General features: G+C 34.2%; 1 protein-coding gene across 1 annotated transcript in view; it reads right to left on the reverse strand.

The window, feature by feature from the left end:
• Positions 1-20,076, reverse strand: part of LOC150105502 (calpain-7-like) — a 237,561-nt gene that overhangs the window by 55,012 nt on the left and 162,473 nt on the right. Inside the window, exon 13 of the mRNA XM_090394849.1 lies at positions 5,540-5,639. Within this exon, the coding sequence (XP_090250975.1) occupies positions 5,540-5,639 (100 nt within the window). The remainder of the gene's footprint in view (positions 1-5,539; positions 5,640-20,076) is intronic.

Raw genomic sequence — 20,076 nt, forward strand, 5'->3', positions numbered from 1 at the left:
TCCCCATTCTGTTCAAAATCCTACCTAGTATGCAAGCCATGGCTTGCAAGGGATATGCCAGGGCAGTCTGTTGGGAGGAGGGGAAGAAAGAATATTGTAAGTGGCTTGAGACAAAAACTCTACTTTCATACACAGACTACAGTGAAACCTATAACACCCACAAAACAATCATTAACAGTGTTATGTCTGACTGTAAAAGGTCTAAAGGTAGAAAACTCGTCACCTGTCCTTTTTGCAAGGACAGGTGACGAGTAAATTGTGGTCCCTTGCAAAAGCTGTTGCACGTCCAAAAAGGCTCCTAGTCCAAATGGTATCTCACCAATTATGCACAAAAGATGCACTCGTAAACTAACCCTATATTTATATCTTTACCAACATTATATTCAACTGGCATCTACCCCGCAGTATGGTAATGTCTACATACAGCTGATTCAAAAAGGGCAAAATGTCTAACATCAAACTATCAACTTAACTCTTACATCAATCCTGTCTAAAATAATGGAGGTCATCATGGTCTTTAGTTAAGAGATGAATTTCATTGCCCAATGTGAGACCACATCACCTCTTAATGAGGTCTGAAGTGGCTTGAAGAATTTTCATGTTTGGTCTCTAGAGCAGGGTTTATAGACTATATAAAATATAAAGAAAATATATAAAATTAATTTTAAAAACACAGAAACAATACTTAGCCCACCCATAGTACAAATGTAATATAGGTTTACAAAAAAAACCTTTCGCATGAGGGAACCACATTAAAAGTCAACTTTAACAAATGAAAAACTGTCAACTAACAAAAAAAAGTTTAGAGAAACTTTTGCTGTTCCATTTGACATTTCCAAGGCATTTGGCATTGAGGACTTCTCAGCTAACTCCATTTTATTGTCTATTTTTTCAGCTTTTGTACTTGGATTACTAGTGTTTTGGTCTGTTATTTGATCCACCCTCTTTTTATGTACATAAATGGCCTTCTCTCATTGAGTTCAAACCTTATTCACAGTTTTGTTGATGACAGCACACTCCAATCTACTCATATGACATCTACTCTAAGTGCTCTAAACACTGATCTTCATACTATCATTCGATGGACAACAATCTAGTCATCATTAATGTCTTCTAAAACACAATTCTGCTTTTTCCTTAACCAAAGACCTTAATTCTCCCCCTCCCCCCCCTCATATATGATAATATTCACATTAACAGCCAAGGCCAAATGTCGCTTCTTAAACGGTCACCTTTCCTGGTGTAACCATATCATTTCTATAGCATCCTTGGTTTCAAAAAAAAAAAAAAAAAAAAAGTTATAATTTTTGCTCAAGGCATTACTTTGAATCTCTACAGGTAATAACTGTACAAATGACAAATCCACCTAACCCTGGAATCCTGCTCTCACATTTTTGGTGATGCATTTAAGATTCCTCTAAATATACATGTTGATGGTGTTTAGAAGAGGGCAGTTTGGCAGTTCAGCTTCCATATTACATTTCTTCTACAGAAATTTTCATGGGTGCTGTTCAGTGGAATAGGATATTTCTGCTAAATTTATATTAACATAAACAATCACTGCTCAACATCTTTTTTTAAAAAGCTGAACTGCTGTCCCACTGAACCTACCACTCCTATTCATCTTTCACTCCATCTGCCTCAATTCTGTGGAAGAACCAAAGATGTCTAGCTTTCTTATATAGAAAAATGTGGAGTATTCATAACTATAAATTCACACATATGCCACAGTAATTCCTATTGTTGTTTATAACTGTACTGATGATATCTTATGATACTTAAGATGAAATATTCACATATTATTAAAAAGTTAATTACTGTGGCATGTGTGTGTGTGAATTTATAGCAAAGATGTCTAGGTCTTTCTAAAAGAATATCAATAGATTACTTTTCTTTTGATTGCTGCTCACACATGGCATTAATTTGCTACGGACTTTATGGTCTCTCATGTATGGGAAATAATATTAAAAAAAAGATGCACTGTGCTTTACAGTATGTAAACATACTAATCTTATATGGTATGTTTAGAAGCGAAAGGGCATAAGTGACAAAAACCTAGTTTTGAGTTTTTGAATTTTGACTTCAGTTTTGAGAAAACTGAAGTCAAAGTTCAGTAAGCCTAGAAAATTCCAAGTGGCATCTTATAAGCAAATTATTATATAGTTTCCTTACCCATGCTGCTTACATATACTTGTCCAGAAAACCGAGCAATTTGTCCATCACATTACCTACCCATTCCTGCAATTATCTCAATTGTTTCCAAATTGTCACTTATCCTTGGGCTTCTAAGTGCCTCATATAATGTTGACATCTCATTTGTTATACTAATTGCCTTATTCTTAATATTGATAACACAATAACTTTCTTAAAAGATTACCTTCATATAAATACTACAGGAGAGAATACAACTGAAAAGAATTGTCACATTAAAGTAACTAAACATGTAAAAATACCTGGATTTAAACTTTGCATAAAATAACTATAAAATTTAGTATACTAGGAATACATCATTTACATTATCAAGCTTTATATATTGTCTATATGTCATATAACTTGTTGCCACAATAAAACAAAATGAAAGCAATGTAACAATATAACATCATGTTAATTTACAACTTTTATATCAGTGTTTCTTCTCCAGACACTCCTGATAGTTGTAAATTTCCTTCAGCAGATATTACAATATAGCTCTCCAGATGTCGAGAAGAAACTCAACAAAATAACAGAATCCAATCAGTTAGGAGTATTGCAGCTATTACAAAGAGCTTGATTCAAACAAAGGAGTAGGAGTGAATGGGATATCAGCATGGGTACAGATGGAATGTGTAAGAAAATGAGCAATTCAACTGATGGTTCTACAATCTAGGTCTCAACATAAACAATATTCTTAATAGCTGAAAGGAAGGCATGATAATTCCATTATACAAGGGTGAAGCTAGGACTGAAGCAACTAGTTATAAACCAATCAGTATCTCTAGTGTGGTAATTAAGGAATTGGAGAGGCTGGTAATGGTACACATCCAGAAGTAGGTAGATAGTGCTTTGACTTTACAGAGGATAGCACAGTTTTGTTAAAGGTGTCTTGCTTTAACAATCTGCTTGCAATCAACCACCAGGTGACAGGTGGATATACCATGATACTTCTGAACTTTGCCACAGTACAACAGAATTCCACGTGGAAAGTTGCTAAACAAATTTAAAAGGGGGGGGTATAGGTATGAAAAATAGGCTTGTAATATGAATAGAAGAAGGCTGAATGGTGGGTATCATCAGAAAGTGATGCTTCTGAATCACAGAGAAAGAAAGTGACCAGTGGGGGTATACCCAAGAATTTTGCATTTGGGACATCGTTGTTAATTTGCAAATGAATGATAATGGGAATGGTCTAGAGCAGTGGTTTCCAACTTTTTTCCCACTTGTGTACCCCTTTTAAAATATTTCTATAAATTTTATTCCTTGTTTTTAAATACTGATATTTATTGTTCCATAACTAATGTTTTGCATTTTGTTTGCTTTACTTGATTTTCTGTCATTACTGATTATTTTTCATGTACCCCTGAATGGCCCAGCACGAACTGATGGTCTAGAGGATAATACTGATTGTATGCTGATAATGCAGAGATGAAGAGGGTGATAAGGAGCACAGCAGACAGAAATCTCTTTAGGCTGATTTAAGCAGAATGATTCTCTGGACAAATTTATAAGTGCCAAATTCAATGTTGTAAACATAAGGTTAAGCATTCTGGACTGAAGGCACTGTATTACATTCATAGGAATTTGCAAGTGATCATTGAAAGAGATGTGAGAATGACAAACAAAGAATCGAAGTTTAGAGACTGCACTGCTAAGGTCGTTAAGTTGTCACATCAGACAGAACTGCAATGCTGAAAATATATCCAAACTTGTAAGAAAATATATCCAACTTGTAAGAGAAAAGATGAGGATACAACTGAAAACATCTAGTTGAAGGTAACCAAAATGATATATGTCTTAAGGAAGTATGCATATGAAGACATGCTGAGAGAATATGGTCTTCAGAATTTGAGTAATAGATAGAAAGACACAGAAAGAGAGGGGAGATATGATAGAAACATATAAGCAGGTCAGGGGATCTTACAATATAGACACAAGTGAGATTTTAGCTCATAGCAGGTGGGAGGAAAACTCGAGTTATCCCTGGAAACTGGTTAAGGGTTTGATTAGGAAGTATGTGAGGTCCAAGTCTTATGGCACATGGTAAATGCACAGAATGATTTTCAATTAGGTGCACTTTTACAGAAAGATCATGTTTAATAACCAACATTTAAATATTCAGCTATGTTTTAATGAAAGTAATTTCAAATTTATTTTCCCACTACATTTTGTAACCATTTTACAATTAACAGTGACTTTATTTCTCACTCATTTACAAAACAAAAAATATCATAAATTATGCCAAATTTTTAATAACTAAAAACTAAAAAATAACTAAAAAACCAAAAGACATTAATTGTGTAATAAAATACTTAAGATTATTTCATTCAGTAAATAATATACATCGAGTGGCTAGTTCATTAGGTGATTTATGCTATCATAATGGACATGTGGTACATTCAGAGATTGTGTTGTATGTGCATTCTAAGCTACAAAATACAGCTAAGCAAACAGAGGGATAGCAAGCACACAATAACGGGACAATAGCACACAACTTTAGTAACTTGGCATGGTATGATAATCAGTGGCAGACATACAAATATAACAGAAATTACATTCTTTCTAAGGTTCACACTATTTAGACTAATGAGAATATGCCAACCACAAAAATATCAAGACACAATAGTTACATGACTGAAGATAGCTTTGTGATGCAAGAGGCCAAACAGAAAGTTATAAGAATCATTAAATCTAACAGCCAAGCTATAAATTGTCAAATGGTAGCATAGCAATACAATAGTGGCCCGTAAAGGAGCATACTGGAAGTTACAACACATTCTGAGATGGGTGATACAGCAATGGATGATCTTACTAAGTTCTAAGCAGGTCTACCAGCAAAATGAAGCAAATTTATAGGTATAGTGGATATAAGAACAAACATAGGATCTTTGAAAAGTGGAAAAATGCAGTCTAATGTGATGAAACCCAGTTGTTTCAATCTAGGCAGCAACATTGGTGATGTGAGATTGGTGATTTATGCAGGCCTGCCAACCAGCTGCATTGCATCATGCATTTAATATTCATAAGAAAATTTACATATTATGCAACTTTTATTTTACTAATTTTAATTATTTCAGTATCTTGGAGATAATCAACTTTGATAATAGTCATCAGGCAGATGAGGTGAAATGAATTTTTATAACAGGAAAATGCAGTCCTATCTGAGGTAATGGCAGAATATCCAGTCTGGCCAGCAGACATGGATACCACATGGAGTTAGTGTCCTGAAGATGAAAGGAGGAAGTGTTATGCAGTATTAGCTCTACCTAATGAACTGACCATTGTGTACATAATGCAAAGAATTCAGAAAAATTCAGAAAATAAAGAAAAATTCTTTAATACTTACTGATGAATACAATAAGTATATTTAAATAAGGCAGGATTCCAATTTAGATATACAACATCAAAAAAGTGGAGAATAGATTCATAGTCTATCCAAAACACACCTACAAAAATAAAAATAAACAGTTAATGTCATATATATATTTTGTTTCACACTTTTTTGAAGGATCATTGGCATTTGCCATTTACATATACATTTTTCTCTCCAAGTAAACTAACTTGCTGATGGCAAATTTTGTTGCTGGGACTGAGGGGAAGTTAAATTTTTCCTAATATTGTCAATGAATGTGTTCACGGTTCAGTAATCAACAACAAAAAACTAAAGCTCTCCATCTACTAGCTATTGTAGGGCTAGTTGAAAAAAGATAACATGTCCTACAATGAATAGGATTTATTTTACGTTTACCTTTGATGTGAAACTCATCCACTGAAATCATAATTATTTGTTAATAATATGACCTCATGTTAAAGAATTACACCATATTTTTCCACACTTCCAACTCTCAATAGCAAACAGTATCATATCATGCTCACTGTAATATGAGACATTTCAAAACCATGTTCAAAACAATGCAAATCATAAGCCTATATGACAGAACATCTTTTGAGTGCCAGTACCACCCACTAAAGTTTTAAAACCTATATGTTACTAGTACTGTGAATTTGCTTAGGGTAAGTAATGAGAACCTTGTGATACTTTTCAACTTCAGACATCAATAAGGATGGTGGTAGTCTTGCAAAAATGAAAATCACCTACTACTTAAAATGAATGAAAATTATCTTCTAAATTCAGTTTTGTTATTGTGCTTCTAGAACTATCCTTTACTGCAAGTCCTAAAAGTTCTCTTTTCATATTTAACCTGTAGAGACCAAAGAAACCACAAGCTGCATTCGGGCAACACAGGAGTAGATTTTTAGTTTCATACAAATATTTGAAAAATCATGAGAATGTAACAAAGACACATGTTAAAGTTTTGCAGATTGAAAAAAAAATTTTTTTTTTAAAATGAGATACACTATCCAAAATTACTAAAGAAAATATTAGTATATTATTAACTAACTGAAAGAATAAATATTTCAGAATGATTCATTCTATCCTTTGCCGATTTTTTAGTGATCTAGTACCAATTTTCAATTTGTTTTTTTCTTTTATTTTTAATGCTGAATGCTGGCAGAGCTATTAAACATATAGTTCTGGCACAGAAACAGCTAGCTGATCAAGGAGTGGAAATTGTGGATATAAAACTTATGCTCAAGAGCCAAAACATTATGACAATCCAGCATGTTTCCATCTTAGAAATTATGGAAACAACTACCATGTGAGAGTGAAACTTCAGTTTAATATAAACTGAAATAATCACCCAACATTTCAACCTTCACATTAAGGTCATTATCAGGAGTATATGCAAATATACAAAGAAACAAGCTGCACTACAATCTACATGGTATGCTAAAGTTACTGGCCAACTGTTAAAACTATTGGCCTGACTTCTGGTAGGGAAAAAAAAAAACTTTACTACATCAAAGCTAGAGTCCTGTTATTATTATCTATGAGGTTACAAACGTAAATTAAGCTAGAGAGCAACATATTCACACAATAAAATTACTCAAATAAGTATACATATAAATTAAAACAAACCAGTATGGATGGTGGCCAATAAAAGCTGAAAAATTGCTTTTATTGGAAAACTTGAAGAACTAAATGTGCTGAATGTGTGGCATCTAAACGAATTTTTATTTGGATGTCACTTAACAATAATGGTGGAATTTTTATGCCACTGTTATTGTTAAGATTAGGTCAGTTAATCAAATTTTCACAGGCTTCTTTAAATTTCCAGGTTTTGTATGATGTAAAGAACAAGTACTTTTACAATCAATTCAGTGTAGGGTGTTAAGAGCATGATCTGAGAGGCCTGCTTCACCAAAATTATTAAATTTAATGTGTCGTCTGTGTTCGTCTTCTTTTTTTTTCTTTTTTTGGATAGGAATTGTACATCTAGTTTCCCCCATGTAAGGTAAGTTATAGGTGCAATAGATACAATAAACGACAGGATCAGCCGATGGGATCCTCTCTCCCCATTTGCTCATCCTGGTTATACATAGCTTTTAATTTTTCAGGAAATAATGTATACTAGAATATTAAAAATTATTTATATTTATTTAATTTAAAATATTTAAACTTGAATTAAACTTACAACCAGTTATAATCCAATATGGGATTATAAAAACTCTATATAACAGGGCAAAATTAATCCATTGGGATAATAAACCCCTAACTACTGAACTTTAGCATATCCTTAACACTTTCTTAGCCAATGGCTACAACTCTCAAACAATCCAAAAAATAATAAAACCATGTAATAGCAATCCCCCCCCCCTTCGAAGCAGAGATCCATACATCTGAAAAATTAACAGGCATCCTAAGGGAATATGACCTTACAACCAGTTACAGACCACATAAGAAATTGACATCTCTTATTCACTACACCAAAGACCAGGCACATCCCCTAGACCAGTGATGGCGAACCTATGACACGCGTGTCAGCACTGACACACTTGAGGGTTTCAGGTGACACACCTTGGATGTTGAAAAATATTGGTATTCTGATGAAAAAACTGTGATAAATCGTGTAAGATAGCTCTCAGTTAAGGCAAAGGCAGGTTTGTTCATTGAAAGAACTTTCTACCAGTACTCAGCAACAGAAAAGTCATTAAATGTAATGTTTGTAATTTCAGTTTATTAAATTAATTGTATAATATGAATTCATAGATTTTATATCAATGTCCTATTAAATAAATAGCCTAATATGTTATGTATAAGTCACCATCTATGATTATGTAGTTACATTTATAATGCATGTATGCAAGTGGCACATCAACAACGTCAATATTTAAAAAAAAAAAAAAAAAAAGATTGACACACCTGGGTAAAAAGGTTCGCCATCACTGCCCTAGACCCACCAGAAGTATACCAAGTCCCGTGAAGTTATAAACTGTCCTACTACGGCAAAACAGGCAAGACAGCCAATATCAGGATATCCAAACACAAGGACTGCATCTGGTTCCACCAATCGCCATTCAGGACTTGCTGAACATGCTTTGGATACCAACCACATGATACACTAGAAGAAGGCAACTCTATTACACGGCAGCAAACATAAGTATGAAAGCCTATTCATCAAATCTGTCAGCTTTAAAAAACTTTCCAAACCTCAACAAACTTAGGTGCATGAGACTGCCTCAAATCTGGGAAGCATACATTTTAAGAACCTCAGCCCAAAGGCCAAGAACAATCCAATTTAGCCAACTAGTAGAAATCTTTTAGTACTCTAGGTTTAGTACTATTTAGTACTCTAGGACCGATTTCTGTTATTATTATATGGGCACATCTATGGAGTATGAAGACTCAACACAGGAGACCCAATCTATCCACACAATCTATCATACCTTTTCTTGAACCCATTAACAGACAAAGCACTCAACTGACTCTGGCAACCCATTCCAATCATTCACACTCTCCAAGCAAGAAATCTAGTCCTCATACCTCTACTAACTACACCTTTATTCAACTTCCTATAATATAGGGCAGGGCTGTCCAAAGCACTGCCAGCGGGCTGCATCCGGCACGTGGTGCGATTTTGTGTGGCCCATCTGTAAGTTTTGTTTTCACAAGCAAAAAAATAAAATAAAATAATCTGAATCAAATGCATATTAGATATTTTAATTCTATCACTAATTGATAATATGAATGTTGGTAATATTCGAAAAACATGTGGGTATATAGTGATGTAAAAATACCACTATATACCCACGTTTTTCGAATATTACGTGTCAAAGAAGCGTTCTTATACTGTTTTGTTCCAACGCGCATGCTCCCGTGCTCACATGGAGCAGGCATGTGTGATTAGTGTTGTTCATTTGTTCAGCTATTGACGTTGTGTCGTTGCTGCTTACCAAATTACTAGATACACAATGTGATGCAGCCCGTGGATAATTTTTTTTATGCAGCCCTCGGATTACCTAGGTTTGGACATTCCTGATATAGGGTAATATATCTGCATCATCCCCATTTGTTCTAATTTGCATAACAGCGTTCCATGTGGTATTCTGTGAAATGCCTTTGCAAAATCCAGCAAAATCATCATGTAACCATTTCCTTTATCCAGCTCAGCTGTTACTCTATTATAAAAAGTTAGTAAATTACTAAGACATGACTGACCTTTCACAAAGCCATGGTGACCCTCATACAGTATCATATTTTTATCTATCCATTCTTGAATTCTCATTTTTACCAATTTTTCTAGTCCTTTTACCACCATGCCTGAGATAGTGATTGATCTATAATTTGCTACTGCAGTCTTAGAATCTCCCTTATGAAAAGAAATTATTTTACTCCCTTTCCACTCTACCAGTGCTGAGAACTTAAATTAAACAACTTAGTCAAAGGCATTGCCAGTTCCCTTGTACATTCTTGTAAAATCCTAGCTGATATCCCATAGCTGTATTTACATTGAGATTCTGCAATATCCCATGAGCCTCCAGTTCATCCACCTCTGTTCCCACATTAGTGTTTGTCACATATGTTAAAACAGTAACCTCACTAGGATGATATACCTCGCAAAGTTGTCACTCAGTCACTTAACTAGTTTATCTGCTTCTGTCTCCTCATGACCATCGTTACTCATTAAAGTTAATCTTCCATAATCATTATTCCTCTTACTTGCAACATAATGAAAGAACTCTTTGGGATTTCCTTTAGTCTGCTTGGCTATAATCTTCTCATAACCTGATTTTGCCTTCCTTCTTTGCCATGCTGGTTACCTTTCTTGCCTGAACCTTGTCCTGTTCATGAGTTTGCTGGTCACCTTTCTCTTTATATACCACCCACAGCATTTTCTTCTTCTGCAGCTCATGATTAATAATAATACTCGTTCATATAACTCCTACCTGATCAACCTTCCTTACCTTAGGTATACAATTTAATACTTTCCTCTAGATGACCCTTAAGTACTGTATATGTCAGCATATAAGACGACTCTCAAATACTACAGAAAATCCCACGAAATCACGGATCGTCTTATACGTCAAGCATAAAAAGGGAAGCTTCATTTCTTGGATGAACATTTAGATAGTAACAATACATCATTATATAAGAAAATAGGCAGGGTTTAAAAACAAATTGGATTAATTTTTTTGTTACATAAATTTATTTAAAATATTACAATAGATGTAAGTCTTAAAAAACAAATAATAATTATTAACCTCAATTTTAATGTTAATTTTCTTCATCATCTGTTGGAAATAGTTCTTCAGATTTATTGTTTAAATGATCGTCATATGGATCCCAGTTTGAATTCGGTGAATTGATTTCGTTTTCATCGTCATCAGTTCCCACAACAGATCATCTGCTGTATCAGCCATAAGATTAGAGATACCACACTTTTTAAATGATTTTATTACAGTCTCTACTTTTACTTTATTCCATGCTTTGATCACAAAATTGCATAACATATTAAGTGATGCAGTGCACATAGATCCACTGTTTGTAAATGATTTTTCACCTGTCAATATCCAATTATTCCACTCTTCTCACATGTGATCTTTAAATGATTTGTTCAAGCAGACGTCTAGTGGTTGCAACATAGAAGTTAAACCACCTGGTATAACAGCAATTTTTGTGTTATTTTTTTTCCAGAAGACTTTTAGTATTCCCAGTTAAATGACTACAAAACATATCCCATACTAATAAATTGCATTTCTTCATTATACCACCTGGTCGTGTGTTCCACACATTATTTATCCATAATTTCACTCCATTTTCGTCCATCCATCCTTTTTCATGAAAATGTACAAAAACACCTGAAGGAAATTTTACCTTAAGTTTAGTTTTACGTTTGAAGATAATCATTGGTTTTAACTTGATTCCATCAGACAAACATGACAACACAACCATAAACCTTGTTTTTTCATGACCTGTATTTCGAACTAGCACACTCTCACTACCTTTAGACTCCATTGTTTTATTGCTTATCATATCAAAGTTTTCATAGGAGTTTCATCCATATTTCCAATATTTGTCAATAGAAATTTATGTTCTTGTCTCAACTGAATAATAAATTTATGGAAACTGGTAAGTTTGAGGTCAAGATCTGCTGGTAGTTTTTGAGCAATTTTTGTTTTTTTGTCATATTATCAGATTTTGTCTGCTCATAAAACAATTACACCATCCTGAAGTAGCTTGAAATTCTATACTTTCATCTGGATTCAATCTTGACCATTTTAGTGCATAATGCTCTAATTATATATTATTTGTAACAAGATAACCATTCTGCCTTTGTTCAAATACCCATTCTGCAATGTGATTTTCCAGTTGCGGCCATCAGGTGATCTCCGTTCTCATCGCACATTTTTTCTTTGGCAATCTTTTTAAAATATCTTCTTTCTTCCTCCATTCTCTTGCCATCTTCTCGGTTATGTCAAACTTTCTTACAGCAGCACAGTTATTAGTTTGCTTTGCCATTTCAAATACCCTTATTTTAAATAGAGCTTCATACTTTCTTCATTTTGTTGCTGGTTCCATGATTTTAAATGATAACAATTTTAATAATCCTAAAATTTGAAAAAAAAAATGCAAAATTAATAATTAATTAAAATTGGGGCTAATCACTTTTAATTAGGGTAATTCACTTAAATACTAAATCTATGCTATGCAAAAAAATAACGGATATGCATAGATATAAAAATAACAGATATAACAACAATACCTAATGTTGCATTAATACAAGAAAGAAGAAATTGGGAGGTCGTCTTATACAACCATCATAAGCTTAAGCCTAAAAATAGCCTAAAATTTAGGCCTTGTCTTATACGCTGGTCATCCTATACACTGACATATACAGCATATCCCATGCAGTACTAACATCATTACCCTGCAGTGTTTTATTCCATGGTATAGATTTAAGCCTCTTTCTAATCATGTCAACACAAATTGATAGAATATTCCTCATGTTTTATAATCTCCCAAGTGAAGACAGCATGGTCACTTTCACCAATTGGAGGCAATGTTGTCACCTTGGTTATGGATAACTCTTCTGATGCTATGACTAGGTCCAATACCCTCCCATCGCTAGTCCCCTCCATCACATGCTGTCTTATCTCTCAGCAGGTGTATAAATTCTATTTCCTTTCTGTCATATCTCCATAGTTTAAGTCCCCCATAATAATCACTTGACCTGTACTCACTGTAGTAATTTGGCGATGCATGTCTTCCAGATCATCTGTGGAACTCCCTACCCACAGCAGCAACAACCAACTGTATAATTTGCCTTACTGGCCTTAATCTCAAACCAGACTGCTTCAAATGGACAGCCACCCTCTCACCTGTCTCCTATTCTTTTTAGTTGCAATTCATCTGCTATCATCAGCAGTAGCCCCCCCCCAGGTTAGTGCAGGGTTACTCTAACCAATGCCAAAAACTCCTCTCTCTTATTCCTGATACTTTCGGCATTAGTATATAGAAACTGCAGCATCACTTTAGTTCTCTCCCCCATCCATCCTTACTTTCTGAATTGAGTACCCGATTCAATATTTTTGCTTGAGAAACTAGATTCCTCACTTGATCATTCTCACACGCACTCACTTCATGGGTGCTTTCACACTAACTCACTTGCTTCCATGAACAAAGTTCTATTACCAAAACCATTTAAAAGCAGTCCATCAGCATTGTACAAATTCTTCTTTTGTCAAACAGAGGCCATGGATCCACAAATTCTACCTCATTCCTTTTGCACAATCTACATATAAACTCACTGGCTATCAATGCCCTCCCCCTTCACCTCCATCATAGTGTAGTAGGAGACTTACAATCTTCACCTTCTTGTGCTTCAGTTTTGTCTATTCTAACAACTCCTTTACATCCTCCCTCATAGAATACTCCTCACCACTCAAATAATTTGTACCAACCAAGACAATCCCTTCGACTTACCTTTTTGCATTCAGATGGCGTGGCTAATACTGTGAATTTCTGCACCCAGGAAACAAGATTTTGTCATGCTTTCATTAAGTACTCCTCTGATCATTGAGTCTCCATACATAATTTTCTCCTTAACTTGTTTTTCTTGTTTGTTTGATTGGTCTTTATTATTCCTTTGGATCACCTGCTTCTTTCTTTTTTCAGCCCTGCTTAACTCTTGCTGCTTCTGCAAATTTTCAATTTTGTGCTTTGTCCTATGAAGGATAATACATGTATTATTTTATTATTAATATCCATTTCGTTCTCCTCTATTTCCACGGTTGCATATTCGACATTAATAACATAATTTTCCATCTTACTATTGGTATTTGTTACATTCTTTTCACCTAACAGACACTCACTTTTAAAACACTTAATACATACTCTCTCTCTCTAGTTTCAATTTCCTTCCACCTATTCTTTAATTTTCTCGATGAATACATTTCACACACACACACACTGTATTGAATAATGTCCCGCAAATTGAAATCACTGGACAACGTGGTCTTTGCTGGCATTGTTCGTTGTGTTGGTGCCATGGCAACAATATCACAATAAAAATACTCTAAAAACATGAAAATCTACACTAATACAATATAACACACTAATTTTCTGAGGAAAAAAAAAAACACAATAAAACAGATAAAAATCACTAATTTCACATGAAATTACACAACCTACACAACCACTCACAATATAACCTCGAACCAAATTCTCAGGATCGATTTCTGTTGCCTTTATTCAGCCTCATTTGCTCAGTGTTAATGCCTGTGTGCACATATAATTGTTTTTTTGTGATCCTTGATGATGGCAATGTAACATTGCCAAAATGCAGAAAAGTATTAAAATTTTTTATAATTAATATTCTAGTATACATCGTCATTTCCTGGAAAACAAAAAGCTAGGAAAGAGCACTTATATAGATTGGAAAGATATTGATTACCAAAACAAGTGGATAAATATAGACCAAAGAGAAAAAGAAAGAGAGGAGAAGACTAACTGCAAGATAGAAATACCAGTGAAGCCAGAACAAGCAAATGCATAATCCTTAATAATAAGAAGAAATAATAAGATATATAAAAATGGATGAGATATCATGGATAAAAACGGCAAAGTAGAAAGGGCTAGACAGTACTTTTACAGAATTGTATAACACTGCAAGAACTGCTGAAAATGCTATTACATGGAACCAGAAGAACAGGAAGAAAAAGAAAATATTCCAGATATACAAAATTCAGAAATAGAACAAGCAACGAAAGATATGAAAAATAATAAAATGTCAGGAGAAGATGAAATTATAATAGAAATTATGAAAGCAGAGCTGGAACACTTCTATCACAATACTCTTGTTCAAAAAGAGTAATAAGACATATAAGCTTGCTGAAGTATATGCTTTTATAAAAATAATAATGAACAGAATCACCATTGAATGAAGCACAGCCTAATGAACAAGCTGGATTCAGAAAGGGACTTAGCACAATCAACTATCTGCTGGCATTGAATCAGCTTAGAGAATACAACTTACCATTGTACTTAGGTTTTATAATTAATAAAAATAACCCTTTGTTTCAGTTAAAAAACAGGCAATCCTAAACAGCTAAAAAATTAGAAGAAATGATGAATGAATTACAGTAATCTACCATTTATCAAATCTTTAAAACAATGACCCTTCAAATTGACTGACCCTTACACGTCAACCAACTTTTCTGTAGAGCATCATGTAATAGTACTTCAACTCTCCGAACTCGCCATTCTGATAATTGAAGGGTTGGATAAATGGTAGCTTACTGTAAACACAATACCAAATAAAGTCAGAGTATATACAAACTATGAAAAAACTCAAATAATTTCATTTAATATCTGTCGAATGACAATATCAATGGAAACAAACAGAAAAACAAATGAGAATAGACAATAACAAAACAAAGCAAGTACAAGAATATGTATACCTTAGAAGAACCTTTTATTTTAGGATAAAGAAGCATTTATGAAGAAATAAAAAAAACAACAACTAAGCTTTGCTGGACAGCTTTTGGAAAACTGAAAAAATTCCTGTACAATGAAATAAAACAAACCAAAAAATAGACCCAAACTTTTCACCCAATGCACCATCTCACTAATACAGGTATCCCTTGCTTAACGTGGCAAAATTAATTGTGACAATCTTTATATATGTGGCAAGAGTTTTAATTAACGCGCCTTTAAATTTACCAAAATTCTACCAAATACATCATTTCTCAAAGATAGTAGAAACAACAACAATGGGAAAATATGAGATTAGGCTCCAAGAATTTTGGAAAAATTTTAACATTAAACATGCAATTGAAAATATTCAGGATTCATGGGAGCAAGTGTCTTCTAGCTGCATCAGAGCTGTTTGGAAAAAATCTTTTGCAGAATGCGCTAATGACTTAGGTAGTTTTCGAAATCCTATGAACAATGTGGTTGAAGAAATCATTGCAATTGGTGAAGACCTTGGTTTTGATGGTGTTAATGTAGAAGATGTTAATGAATTATTGGATTCAAATTCAAAAGATTTCGGTAACAACAATCTTCTTGAAATTGAACAACAACGCATGTATGAAGACAATGAATAAAAGGAATGTGAAGATGAGATTCCAAAGGAGATAACATCAAGGAACTGTGTGGAATATTTTGCAGTTTAGAATCCCTTAAGCAGCAAGTAATGCATATGGATTCAGATGTTAATTGAAGAACGCTTATTTGCCAAGGTCTAGAGAGAGACTCAATTTGCTTGTAATCATAGAATTTATGCTGATAGGAAAAAAAACAAACGTTCAAACAACTCTTAATAACTTTTTTTGATAAAAAATTTCAGTAACTAATGTAGGTACAAGCATTTCTTAAACATTTACTTTGCATTCATTTTTTCTTTCCTAAAAGAGTACCATACAGAAGGAATTATTAATACAGCAACTGATCATGAATGAATTGTAATTTTTACCATTGATTATTATATTTAATTAACACGATTTTGATATATGTGGTAACATCGAGGGATTAATTCATCGCATTAAGGGATGAATGTGTGTGTGTGTGTGTGTGTGTGTGTGTGTGTGTGTGTGTGTGTGTGAATAATTTTAAATGACTGATACAGAGAGATAAAGAGACGACATGGTTCATTTAAAAAGATACTACTAGTTTACTAGTTTCGCTGAATGGATCAACTCTTCAGGTAATCACAATCAAAGGAATATACAAAAAATAACAGAGACTTAAAAATTGGATTAATAGTACTGGTCCAGAAAAACAGTAGTACATTTTGAAAACGGTAATGTGAGCTTGAGCTCCAAATAAAAGCTGACTATGTGCTGTTACAAGTGTGCCAGTATTGAACAGAGGCAATGTGTGTGTCAGAAAGATTAAAACTTAGGGAGTTATTGATATGGGAAGATTCTAATGCAATTTCTCTGGACTCGACAAGCTTTCTTTCAAGTTCATCATAGCATACATGGATATTAGAAGTTTGTGTCCAGTCCACAATGTGTTGGCGGCCTTCATCTGAGTTAATGGAGAAAAGAACGTGGATAGAGAGAGCATTGGCTCTAGTCCTGTTGTAGGAAATATCTCTACGGTGTTCTTCCAGATGAAGATGGATGGATTTAGCAGTTTGGCAGTAGTATATTTGGTGGTAGTATCAGAACTTGCTTCACTACACTCTCAAAACTTCGATCCATACTTAGTAAACCTAAAGAGAAACATCTTCCAACTCAGTTACCAGGAGTCTACAAGATCTTATGTGATTGTGGAATGCCTTACTACGTCCAAACTAAATCCATCCATTTTGGATGGATTTAGAATCCATCCAAAATGGATGGATGCTAAATCCATCCATCTTCGTCTGGTAGAACACCGTAGAGATATTTCCTACAACAGGAATAGAGCCAGGAAAAGAACGTGGCAAGAGTTCTCTCTTGCCACGTTCTTTTCGTGACAGCACATAGTCAGTTTTTATTTGGAACTCAAGCTCGCATTACTGTTCTCAAAATGTACTACTGTTTTTTTGGACTAGTACTGTTAATGCAATTTTTAAGTCTCTGTTATTTTTTGTATATTTCTTTGATTGTGATACCTGAAGTTGATCCATTCAACAAAACTAGTAAAATCTTTTTAAATAAACCATGTTATCTCTTTATCTCTCGGTATCAGTCATTTAAAATAATTTATAATATTTTCTACTGAGTAAAAATGAATGTTCAGAATATATATATATAGAAAGTTTTTTAACTTGGGTATATTATGTATTCAAGATACCAAGTAATTTTATATAAACTAGGTTTTTAATCCTATTTCCCAAGTAAACAAACAGACAAGTATGTCTGTCAAGTTTGCACCTGTACATAGGTGCAAAACCGAGGCAACTCGTGGTAAAGGTAGAGTAAGCTCCGATCACTTTCCTTAGTATTTTTCCCCTGATGCAAAGCACATCCCTTTATGGAGATGTATGATGCTATGCATTAAAGGTAATGGTCACTACCCATACCGGTTTCGACCTTTATTGAAGTCTCATCAGTTGGAGCCAGACCAGAAAATGCTAACGTTGAAGTAATGCAGAGCTTATGAATTTTACCTAAACAAGTTGCCACAAGGTGCTTTGACCTTATTAAATCAAATCTCAGGATGAGAGATAGATGCAGAAAGTTTTTTTAACTTGGGTATATTATGTATTCAAGATATCAAGTAATTTTAAATAAACTTGGTTTTTAATCCAATTTCCCAAGTAAGCAAACAGACAAGTATGTCTGTCAAGTTTGTGCCTGTACGTAGTGCAAGACTGAGGCAACTCTTGCAAGTAGTACAAGGCTGTGGCAACTCGTGGTAAAGGTAGAGTAAGCTCCGATCACTTTCCTTAGTATTTTTCCAAGTTTATATAAAATTACTTGGTATCTTGAATACATAACATACCCAAGTTAAAAAACTTTCTACATCTATCTCTCATTCTTAGATTTGATTTAATAAGGTCAAAGCACCTTGTGGCAACTTGTTTAGGTAAAATTCATAAGCTCTGCATTACTTCAACCTTGGCATTTTCTGGTCTGGCTCCCACTGACGAGACCTCAACAAAGGTCGAAACCGGTATGGGTAGTGACCATTACCTTTAATGCATAGCATCATACATCTCCACAGGGGGATGTGCTTTGCATTAGGGGAAAAATACTAAGAAAAGTGATCAGAGATTACTCCACCTTTACCACAAGTTGCCTCAGTCTTGCACTACTTGCAAGAGTTGCCTTAGTCTTGCACTACGTACAGGCGCAAACTTGACAGACATGCTTGTCTGTTTGCTTACTTGGGAAATAGGATTAAAAACTAAGTTTATATAAAATTACTTGGTATCTTGAAGATATATATATATAAAGATCAGAGACATGGCCAAATCAAACAAATACTGGATAGAATGAAGGAAAATAAGCACAGAATGGAGACAGTATTGCTAAATATCAGATTGCAATACAAAAAAAGGAATAAAGAATTAAGAAAAGAAACAAAGAGGCTGGATATAAGGTAAAATTAAAATGGAGATTACAGGACATATTGCATGGATAAAAAGCGACATACAATCACCCATTGGCATCCATACGAAGCAAGATGAATGACTGGATGACCAAAGAGAAAGATTGAAGGATGGACTAGTGGAGATAGCTCAAGAATGCTAGCATTATGAAGCCTTCAACAGAGAAAGATGAAGACAAAAGGGGAGGCCTATAACTAAATAGTTATAGGCCTGATAAATTCTGGGCAGAGAGAATGGAAACCCAATGAATGATTCTTGAGAAGATTGGAAACAAAGGTCATAGTTATTATCCTCCTATTAGCTGAGGGTTATAAGCTAATGGAGAGAAAACTGGATTCAGTTTGATGTTTTTGTTATATTTTATATATAAAGCATCTGTATATATAAATAAATATATAAAGCAATCGAACAGCATTTTGATGGTAGCTAACATTTGAAGAATAATGGTCGGAGTGTACATCCAGTATCTCTTCATGTTGGAGGTTTAATGCAATACCGATAGCACTAAGAAAGAATTAAAAAACTAATTTAATGCCTGTATTAGGTACCACTCACAGGATCTTCTGGATGAAAACCACCATGTTCCACCATAGTAAATTTAAAAAGGAAAGAGTGTTTTTGGAATCTGCAGCAGCACTCAGAAATCAACCTAATTTAAACAAATACAGATGCATAAAAATTCCCAGAATTTGGGAAAAAATAATTATCAGAGGTCCCAGTTTACATCCTAGGCCACCTAACAAATGCCTGTAGAAGGTATACCACCTAGATAGGACTTTTAGAGTCACCCATGTGGTTCATTAAATATTGTTTGTCTTTGTGTATGTTACAAGTGTTATTTGTACTCCCTTAAGATATCTCAGTGACAGATGAAATATTGGAAGCTTAAAATCAGTTTTTTTATCCTTCCTTAGTACTGTTAATACTCCATTAAACTTCCAACATGATGTCTTCCCAGCACTGAAGCCTTAACACACATGGATCAGTATCTGTG

Source organism: Typopeltis vanoorti, chromosome 6 (assembly GCF_054136105.1).
Source record: "Typopeltis vanoorti isolate ZY-2024b chromosome 6, IOZ_Tvanoo_1.0, whole genome shotgun sequence".
NCBI classification, from domain to species: Eukaryota; Metazoa; Arthropoda; class Arachnida; order Uropygi; family Thelyphonidae; genus Typopeltis; species Typopeltis vanoorti.